This window comes from Corvus brachyrhynchos, unplaced genomic scaffold (genome assembly GCF_000691975.1).
Source record: "Corvus brachyrhynchos isolate BGI_N302 unplaced genomic scaffold, ASM69197v1 scaffold96, whole genome shotgun sequence".
Taxonomy (NCBI): domain Eukaryota; kingdom Metazoa; phylum Chordata; class Aves; order Passeriformes; family Corvidae; genus Corvus; species Corvus brachyrhynchos.
Window position 1 is genome coordinate 216,955 of NW_008238370.1, and position 10,705 is coordinate 227,659.

General features: G+C 56.0%; 1 protein-coding gene across 2 annotated transcripts in view; it reads right to left on the reverse strand.

Moving 5' to 3' along the window:
- Positions 1 to 10,705, reverse strand: part of LOC103616996 (acid-sensing ion channel 2) — a 393,907-nt gene that overhangs the window by 14,074 nt on the left and 369,128 nt on the right. For both annotated transcript variants that reach the window (XR_001862554.1, XM_008635250.2), the window contains exon 3: positions 3,975 to 4,102. Coding sequence is in view for 1 of the 2 variants with exons in the window: in XM_008635250.2 (XP_008633472.1) it covers positions 3,975 to 4,102 (128 nt within the window). In the remaining variant the exon portion in view is untranslated. The remainder of the gene's footprint in view (positions 1 to 3,974; positions 4,103 to 10,705) is intronic.

Sequence of the window (10,705 nt, forward strand, 5' to 3'; positions counted from 1 at the left end):
GCCAGGGCCTGCCCACCCTCCCAGGGAACAATTCCCAATTCCCAATATCCCATCCAGCCCTGCCCTCTGGCACTGGGATCCATTCCCTGTGTCCTGTCCCTCCAGCCCGTGTAAAATGCCACCTCGAACATGGGAAATGTTCTTTGATTCCTCCCAGTTCCCAAATCCCAGTGCTCCCCCCTGACTGGGAATTGGGGTTTCCACGTCATCACTGCCAGCTCCCAATCCCATTTTCCTGCCTCTCAAATCCCACTCTGGATCTGCAGCTCCTGCTGCTCTCTATCCCATAAAACCTCCACACACAGCATCGCTCCAGCTCGGACCCGGGGCTTCACTGCAGCCTCTGGAATCTTTGTGGCCAAGCTGGCAGGAATTGCCCTTTTCCTGGTGTTTTCCATCCCCCCTGAATGCCCTGTGCAGCTCTGCTGGGAAGTCCAATCCCATTCCTGACAGAAGAGGTTTGGGTGATGCTGGGATGCTGCAAAAACCAGCCAAGAAAAGGGGAAGGAAGGAGGAATTTCTCTTTTTCCACGGGATCAGCCCTTAAAAATGTGGATTTTGGTGTGTCCGTCCAAGCCTTGGTGCCACGGTCAGGGAAAAGGGGAATAGCGCAGGGATAGCGCAGCTTCCCAAGGTCTGGAGGGGCAGATCCCAACACCAGGCTCACCCGAAAGTGCCAGGAAAGGGGAAAAATGGAAGGGAATCCATCCAAATCCAGGAGCGCTGGGAACTGAAAGGAAATTCCCAATTCCAGGGGGTCCTGGCCTCCCTTGGGATCCCTCTGGAGGTGCTGGATCCTCCCCTGTGCCAGCTCCTGCCCAGCTCCCATCCACGAGCACACAAACCCCATCCATCCACTCAGGAATTGCCATGGAAATGCTCCCGGAGATCCCGGAGCATCCCTGTGGGAGCCACGGCTGGGATGGGACCGTGGGGGGTCATCCCACGGGAAATGGGGTGAGAGCCCACGGCAGCAACTCCGGGCCCCCGGATCCATGGGAACCATTCCAGCTCCTTTCCCTCTGCACTCGGGCCCGGAGCGGCATCCAGGGGGATTTTCCAGCCTCCTCCCTCTGGAGTCTCCTGTTTTGATTCCAATCATCCACCGGGTGCTGCCCTTGCTTTCCTTGGGGAACTTCAGGGATCGCTCCAGTCTGAGATCTCATGGAATCCTGGAATGGTTTGGGCTGGGCAGGACCTTAAACCCATCCAGCTCCAACCCCTGGGACACCTCCCACTGTCCCAGGCTGCTCCCAGCCCCAATGTCCAGCCTGGCCTTGGGCACTGCCAGGGATCCAGGGGCAGCCCCAGCTGCTCTGGGAATTCCAGCCCAGCCCCTCCCCACCCTCCCAGCCAGGAATTCCCAATTCCCAAGATCCCATCCAGCCCTGCCCTCTGGCAGTGGGAAGCCATTCCCTGTCCCTCCAGCCCTTGGAAATGTTCCCTCTCCATTTTTCCTGCAGTTCTTTCAGGTCCTGGAAGATCACAGTCTAGTCACCCTCGGTGTCCCCTCCAGGCTGGACAATCCCGCTTTTTTTAGCCAGGAAAATCTCCCTTGGCCATGAGTCCAGGGCCAGCTTGGCCTCTTTGACCTCTCCACCACTTTTCATGGACAAATCTCTGGCTGGAATTGCTTTTGGAGGGGTTTTTGTTGCTGACTCAGCATTTCCAACCCCGACCCTGCCAGGTCCCTCCGAGGTCACTCCTGAATCAACTCCCAAAGTGGGAAATGCATCCCAAAAGGGTCTCCCCGCAGGACCCGTGAGCTCAGCCACTGCAGGAGGAGGAGGAAAAGCTGATTTAATTCCCATTAATTCCCGTTTTTCCAGCCCGAGAGCTCCCTGTGAAGGGAGATTTAATGAGATCCCAGCCATGGAGCCAGAGCTGGCCTGGACAGGGGGATTTGGGGAGGCTCTGAAAAACCAGGATTTATCCCCCGGTCCCAAGATGTGAATCCTCACTGGGGCCGAGCAGGTGCCCCTATGGAAAAGCAGGAATTCAGGCAGCAAAACCCAGGGAATGCTCAGATTTCCGGAGTGGGATGGGGAAGGGAGGGAGGGCTTTGAGCTGGGTCACAGGGAATGGAATTTCAGGAATTCCAGAGCCAGGAATGAACCCCCCAACACCCCGAATTCTGTCCCACAGAGGATCCACAGCTTCCCCCCATCCCAAATCTTCCCGACTCCACACTTTTTATCCCTGCAAAAAGAGCTTTTAAATCCTGGAGGCTGCTCTGAGCTGGGGGATGGGAAACGAGCTCCCCTTTATCTTCATCCCTGTTTTTTTCCAGCTGCAGGATCATTTCTTTTATGGCCCAGGGTGTAAAACTCCGGGGTCAGGACCCCAATAACTGCCTGGGCTCAGTCCCTGGCGGATTTTCCTGGAGCTTTTCCACCTTTGGCTCTGGTTTATTAAAGGAGCAGCACAGATAGAGAGCTTTAGCTGGAGGAAGCCAGACTGAACCAGGGATTGGGATAAAAGCTGCACATCGGGAAGGTGGGGGAAGCCCAGAAGGTCCCCGAGGGATAATTAATTAGAGGAGGTTGTTAATGGCTGTAATTAGGTTAAAAATGACTTTCTGGGAACAGGGATTGGGGTGGGAGCTGAATGCCGGAGATCCCTCCAGCTCTCCTGGGAAAAGGCTTTGGAGCCCTCAGAGGATTTCAAACCAGTCAGAAAATCCCAGGAATGAGCCCTTCCCTCTCCCAGCAGCAAAACTCTGACAAAATCCACGGAAAAAGGGAAACCCTGGAGCTGAAAGTCCCAAAATCTGTTCTGTCCTCAGCCCCTCCCATGTGGAAGGGGCATGTGGGGCTTTGGGGAGGGATGTTCTCCCGACTGGAATTCTCCGTTTTCAATGGAAACTCTGGGATGGGGAAGGTTTCCAGCAGCTTCAGCAAAGCCCCGGAATTGCCCCAATTTAACCCAAAGTCCTGGAGATCCCCTCCGCAGGCTCCAGCTCCCAAATCTTCGCCAGGATGGGATTTTTAAGGAAGACAAATCTTCTCCATCACTGCTGGAGCTGCCAGGTGGGGCCAGCTCCAGGAGCTGTTCCCAAAATCTTTGAGCATCAGGCACCACACAATGCCCTGTCCGGCCCTTCCCATCCCTGCCCTTCCCATCCCTGCCCTTCCCATCCCTGCCCTTCCCATCCCTGCCCATCCATCTCTGCCCATCCATCTCTGCCCATCCATCTCTGCCCATCCCTGCCCATCCATCCCTGCCTATCCATCTCTGCCCATCCATCTCTGCCCATCCATCCCTGCCCTTCCCATCCCTGCCCTTCCCATCCCTGCCCATCCATCTCTGCCCATCCATCTCTGCCCATCCCTGCCCATCCATCCCTGTCCAGCTGGGGGGAAGAATTATTCCACTGGCTTTTTTCCATGTGCCTGAGGAGGATCTGGGGTCAATCCCCTCATCCATCCCTCCATCCCTCCATCCCTCCATCCATCCCTCCATCCCTCCCTGTGGATGTGTCTCTGCTGGTTTCCAGGGAAGCCGGTGATTCCCAGGTATCCCAGCAGAGTTTCTCATAAATCCCATGGATATTTTGGTGTCATCTGGAAGATTCCCACTGTTCTCCATCAGGAAACTCTCTCCTCCTGCCTCTTTCTCTACCCTTGGAATGTGTTTTCCTGGGAAAACCCCAGCGGGTTGGACAGGACCCAACACTCAGAGCTGCTGCGGCTCAACTCCAACCACGGAAGAGCAAAGCAGGGAAGTCACCAGGGATGAAATCCCTCCTGGAGCTGGAATTACTGTGGGACTTTGGGGAACTGCGGGAATGCAGGACTGCGGGACCGCATGGGAAATAACCCGGAAAAGCTGCCCCCATCCCAGGAAGTTTGAAGCAAGGCATCAAAAACCTGTCAACGACGGGGATGCATCCAAGGGGCATCAATCATGGAGAGGGAACCTTTCCCACGGAGCCCCGGAGGGATCCTGGGCTGGAACAGGAATTTGAGACTTACCCTCTGCTCCTGGGTGGCCACAAAGGTCTGGAATCCGGGGGCCACCCCAAATCCCAGCTCCTGGACAAAGGGAGGCTCGGACTGGCTGTGGATCTGCACTTTGACTCCGGCCTCGAACGTCGTCTCCTCTGGAAGAGAAGGGGGAGGTTAAGGAGCTCCAGAACAGCTGGAATGTTCCCACCTGGATGATCGGATCCCTGGGATCTGAGGGAGGAAATCCAGCAGCAGGATTTGCTGGGAGCAGCCCACTCCCGGGCCTCATCCCAAATCACCTCCCATCGGCACCAGGAGCATCCCGGCTCCTGATCCCAGCGGCTCCAGCCTGGGCTGAACTTCCAAGGAAGAGAAACCAGGAGGGGACCTCCCTTTTCCCACTGGAATTCAGTCCCAGGACACTTTGGGGACGTTCCCACATCGCCAAACCAAACCAGCTCCTCTGTCCCCAACCCGAGCCCTTCCCACGCTCCTTGAGGTCTCCAGTGCTGAGGATTCATGGATTCATGGATGCCCCTCTGCTGTCCCATCCCTGACACAGCCCGAGGCCACTTGGGAATGTTGGTCATGAAATGACATCAAAAATGTCCTAAATTCCAAGGAATTTTGGGTTTGGCAGCTGCTCCAAGCTGGAAAAGCCTTTTGGGCTCGGACACATGAGAGCTCGGGTGATGGGAGGTTCCCACATCCTGAATCCACGTGGAGTAACTCGAGGTCAGTCCCTCCTTTCCACTCAAAGGAGTGGGAAGAAGTCCCAAAGTGACTTCAGGAGTGGAACTGATGGGATCAGATCAGCCCCGCAGGCTGTCACCTCCTCTCCTCGGGATTTCTGCTGCTCTCACATCCCAACAAAGCCGGGATTCCATCTGGGACCCAGCATTGACGAGGAAGTTGTTAACAAGGCCCCATTTGCTCTAAACCTGGAACATTCCCGGATCTGGATCCACGCTGGTGGCCAGCAGTGCCACCTCCACATCCCAGGAGTTTCTGGAGGAGGATGAATCATTCCTCAGCTTCCCACTATTCCGCAGGATTTCCCCACTATTTCATTGTGCATTTCAATTTCTGACAGCTCCTGGAGAATCCCGGGAGCCGGGAATCCCAACCATTCCCAGCCAGGAGCTGCTTCTCCAGGGGCTGCAGAGAGGGCTGGGAGGACACGGGCAGGGGACAAGGGGACAATCAGGGGACACTGGATGAGGTTCTGTGGATCTCAGGGATTCCGGATTTAACTCTGGCGAAGGGATCTGCCGCCCTCTCCCAAGAGGATTTTCCTCACAGAATCATGGAATCATGGAATGGTTTGGGTTGGAAAGGGCCTTAAAGCCACAGTGCCAGCCCTGCCCTGGCAGGGACACCTCCCACTGTCCCAGGCTGCTCCCAGCCCCAATGTCCAGCCTGGCCTGGGCACTGCCAGGGATCCAGGGGCAGCCCCAGCTGCTCTGGGAATTCCGTCCCACCCTCCCAGGCAGGAATTCCTTCCCCAAATCCCACCTAAACTGACCCTGCCCACCCAGGAGCTTCCAAAGGCAAACAAACAAAGGTGGGGATGGGTTTAGGCTGGGATTTGCCGGGATAAACGGGAGCATCCCAGTGCTCCGATCCTGCCCCTTCCAGCCCCTCCGAGGCGTCACCTCCCAGCTCAGCAAAGCCACAGCCAGGAGTTGCTCTGGATCCGCACATTCCTGCAGTTTGGGGAACAACCCCCTGCCAGCTCTTCCCAAATGCCTTCGGCGATGGAGAACATCCCAGTCCCAGTCCCATCCCAGTCCCATCCCAATCCCATCCCAATCCCATCCCAGTCCCATCCCAGTCCCATCCCAATCCCATCTCATCTCCACAGCCCCACAGCATCCCGGGATCTGCCCCAGCTGCCCAAATCCCAGACCAAGCCAGGCTCAAACTCTTCCCAAGCTCCCCCAACTCCTCCAGCTCCCGCTGTTCCCGCTCCTGCCGATCCCACCCACCCCCACGGCTCTGCCGGGTGTTGATCCCCTTCCAGCACTCCGGAGGAGATTCCATCTGCTTCCCTCAGTAATTCCCTGACACCTCCGATGAAAAAATTCTTGTTTCGTTTAATTTGTTGGGCAACAGGAATTGTTTTCCCAAAATATTTTCCATCCAGAATCGCTCTGCCCATTTCTGCACCTGCCCCAGCTTGAATTCCACGGATTTCCCATGCCCAGGGGCCATGCCCAGGTGTATCCATGGGTAAATCCCTGTCCATCCACACCAAGATCCAGCCTGCAGGTATCCAAAATTACCTCAAAACCAGCAGGATTTGGAATTTTAAAGGGGAAATCCTGGAATGAAGCCAGCGGCGCCCATGGAAAGGGAGGGAAAGGCCACACCATGGAAAAAAACGTTGGAAAAAAGCCCCACAATTACAGAATTCCATCAGTGATGATAACCAGGAGAACAAAATAAACGGGATTTTTTTTAGAGGAGCTGCCAAGCCCAGACAGCTTTCCTTGTTTCTCCTGCACCGGGATGAAACCATAAACATGGAATTGGCTCGGAAAAATTGTCCCTTCCCCTAAAAAGTCTATTCCTTCCAAAATTTCTACTTGCTGCCAGGAGAGGGAAGTTAAAAGCCCAGCTTGGATGGAAACGCCTGGATCAGAACTCATTAACTGCATCCTAAATATTCCCAGTCCATGCTGGGATTCAGGAGCTTTAGTGGGGATGAAACTTTTCCTGGAATTGAGGGAAAAGGGAGGGACCAGCAGCACCAAAAACCTGGGATTGGGGTCATTCATTTCTGAAGGAATTTTCCCTGGACACAGCAAATCCCAAAGGGCTCCGTGGACTCTGAACGTCCCAAGGAAAAATCCCATCCATGATTTTATTCATATTTCCAATTTTAGGAATTTTTTTCCAATTTGAATTTTTTTTTCCCCAATTTTTTCCAATTTTAACAGCACTTGGAATGGCTTTTTCTGGGAAAACCTCCTGGAGCTCTGGGGCTGAGCCGCTGCTCTTCCCTTCCCAGTTTTTATAATCACCCGTCAATGTGGGGAAAACAACCCTGAAATCCTGGGATTGGCTCAGGGAAACTCAAACCAATCCCAATCCCTTGGGAGCTGGGCTGTCCCTCCCAGTTTTTAACCTCCTTTGGGATGTTGGGATCACTTCCTTCATCTCCAGCCCCGCTCTCAGAGCCCAGAAATTCAGTTTTTAGCCCATCCTGGGTTGGGAATAATCCAAAATTCCTCAGAGAACTGCATTATCCTACATTAAACCCATTCCTGCTCCCAACAAATCCCAAGCTGCTCTTTTCCCTGCAGGATTAAAGGAGCTTTAATTAAATCTGGGATTAACTCAGGATCTGCTCCCAGCTGGCTGCAGAGGGAAGCTCAGCTTCCTGCTCCTGTTGTTGCCTTGCCATGACTTTTCTGGGAAGAGCATCCCTGGAAAACTTGGCAAGGAGCTCCAGCAGAGCTCGGCTGAGACCAAGCTCATCCCTGAAAATTCAGGATTTAAAATCGCAAGTGCTGCCGAAAGCTGGGAGCTTCCCTGTCCCTGTGCCTGGACACATCCAACGCCCCGGGAATGAACAGCTGGAGCTGATGCCAGCACTGATTTATTGGGAAATCAGGATACAGCCGGAGCCAGGAGGGGTTTCTGGTTGGAACTGTTATCCCCAGCCCTGGAATTGTTATCCTCTGGAATTGTTATCCCAGCCAGCAGCTCCGTGGGGGATATTCCTGCTTGGAGAAAGCCAGAGCAGGTCCCACACGGCTCCACCTGGGAATTCCTCAGTCAATTCCCATCAATCTCCTCCTGCACTGGGCAGAGGGAACAGAGCTGGGAAAGGTTTGGATTCTCCCAGATTTTTGCTGTCCTTGGCCTCAGTTTCCCTTCAGCAGAATGGGAACAACCTCCCAAGGAATTCCTTGGGCTGGAAGCGTCTCCAGGAGCTCTTCCCACCCCCAGGAGCCCCCAAAGCCCAGGAGAGGCTTGGGAGGGGGGGGCAGCGGCCCCATGGAGCCCGGGGAGCCACATCTGGCAGGGACCCAGATGTGCCTCCTGGGCATCCTGGAGGGATTCCGGGTGTTCCTCAGGAAGGAAGGACCTGGATCCGGGCCAGACACGCCCCGGAGATGCCGTGGGATGTTGAGTTCATCCCAAGGTTTTCCAGCATCCTTTGCTTGGTGTCACCATGGGGACGATGAGCCAGGGCTGCCCCACCTTCCAGGGACTCCCAATTCCAGGGGATTCCCACTTCCCAGAGATCCCCAACCTTCCAGGGACTCCCAATTCCAGGGGATTCCCACCTTCCAGGGATCCCCCACCTTCCAGGGATCCCCCACTTCCCAGGAGCTGCCCCACCTCCTGTGTGACCCCTGGGAAGGGCAGGAATTCCCAGCACTGGGATCGAGCCCCCCGAGCTGCTCTGGGTGTGCTCCCTGTTCCCACCAACCCCGAGATTCCCGAAATCCACCCAGATCCCTCTCGTTATTCCGGGAAGTGCGCAGGACTGGGATTTGTGTCCTCAGGTCGCTCCAGGCCCTGCTGGGCACCGCGGGCTCATCCCAGCCAGGGATCCCAGGGAATCTCCTGCCCCTCCAACCCCTCTGTATTCAGGCAGGAACCTTGATCCAACTCCCAACGCTCGCATTTTTCCCAGACAAAGATTTACAGATTAAAACAAAATATCCAATTGCCATGGAAACGCGGCTCCAAGGAAGCAGGAGCTGCAATCCCACCCTGGAAAAACCTGGACTTGTGAAGGCACCAGTTCCGCCGGTTTGGCTGGCCCGAGTGTGCTCTGGTTTCCACGGAATTGGGGCTTTAGTTCCCTGGAAGCTGCCTGGGAACGGGGAGGTGAAGCTGGAACCCGAGGGCTGATCCCAGCTGAGGCCACGCAGCTTTTCCAGGGAAAACCAGATTTGTCCTGGGGGTGTTTTTGCCGTGGGCTGAGCTCCGGGAGCAACTGGGGATAAGGAATTTCCTCATGGATAAAAGGGAGACGTCTGCCACATCCACCGGGAAAAGGGGCTGTTCCCGCTGGGATATGGCAGGAATGACATCCCGGGGGCTGCGCGGGGGCAGAGCGAGCCCAGCCCCGCTGGATTTCAGGGAATAAATTTATCCCGGAGCAAAGGAGGCTCAGGGGGAACCTTGTGGCTCTGCACAAGTCCCTGACAGGAGGGGGCAGCCGGGGGGGTCGGGCTCTGCTGGCAGGGAACAGGGACAGGAGGAGAGGGAACGGCCTCAGGCTGGGCCAGGGGAGGGGCAGGGTGGATTTAGGGAAAATTTCCCCTTGGAAAGCGCGGTCAGGCCCTGGGAGGGGCTGCCCAGGGAGGTCTGGAGCCATCCCGGTGGAGACACCTCCGCTGCCGTTTCCATTTGCTTCAGGGGGAAGGGAACGGCAGGAACGGGAGAGAGAGGAAAATCGGCTTTGCCAGCAAAAGAGGGACACTCAGGGAATTTGGGATGGAGCAAAGGCTGGGAAAGAAGCAGCGGGATCTGATCCCAAGGGATGAGGGCACGGAGCCAATGCTTCCCTCTGGCACCTCTGGAATTCCACCCTGGAAGTGTCCGAGGCCAGGCTGGGATAGGGGGAGGTGTCCCTGCCCATGGGATGGGCTTTGAAGTCCCTCCCAGCCCAAAGCATTCCATGATTCTGGAATTCCTACAGCACCGAGTGGGATAAATATCCAGGATAAATCCCAGATCCCACCTACCCTGGGCTGGGACCCAGAGCTTCCTGACAGAAATTCCTGATTTATCTCCCATTTTCCTTTCTTGGGTGCCTCCCACCCCACCCCTGGGCCATGGAGAGGGGAAGAAGCCGCAGCTCCAGAGCTCGTCCAGCTCCTCCCCAGCCTGGAGAGGATTTTCCCTGCTCCCTCCTTTCCCAGCTCCCTCCTTCCCGAGGAGCAGGAGGTGTTGTACAACCCCACGGAGCCGCTGTGCTATTTTTAGGGAACATATTGCATTTGCATCCCAAAGCTGGGGCCAGATGGCTCCGTGGATATCATTAAGGAGCTCCTTACATAATCCAGGAGCAGCAGGAAGCGCCAGGATTCCAGCCCAGGGCTGGGAAAGGTTCTGCTGGATAAGCAGCAGCCGGGGATTCAATATTCCAGCTCCTTGCTCCTATGAATTGTTAAAAAGAGGGAACAAATGTCTGGGAACTGCACTTGCGGGGGTCATCCCAGGGCAGGCAGGGATGCTCCTGCCAGCTGATGCAGCTTCCACGATCAAGGAATACAAATCCCCTTCCCACCTCGGCATCCCTTGGGAATCCCGTGTGGCAGTGAAAGGAGGAGGCAGGAGAGCCAAAACCTCCGGAGCTCCGTGGGTATCATTGGAGAGCTCCTTACAGCATCCAGGAGCAGCAGGAAGCTCCAGGATTCCAGGCAGGGCTGGGAAAGGTTCTGCTGGATGAGCAGGAGCCAGGGGTTCAATGTTCCAGCTCCTCGCTCGTTTTTAGTCATTAAAAGGAGGGAATGAGTGTCCCATACCCTGCTCTCCCGCTGGGATCATCCTGGCAGGCAGAGAGGCTCCTGGGATGCTGCTTCCACGATCCCTCCGTGCTGGGGAAGGAATACAAATCCCCTTCGCACCTGAGCATCCCTTGGGAATCCCGTGGGGCAGCGAAGGGGCAGGAGGGAGCAGCGCCCGAACTCCGGAGCCATCCCGGTACCTCCGGCATGGCCGGAGCTGCTGCGGGAGCCGGAGCGGGGAGGGAGCCGAGATTCCCCGGGGGGGTGGGGGGGGGGGGTGGG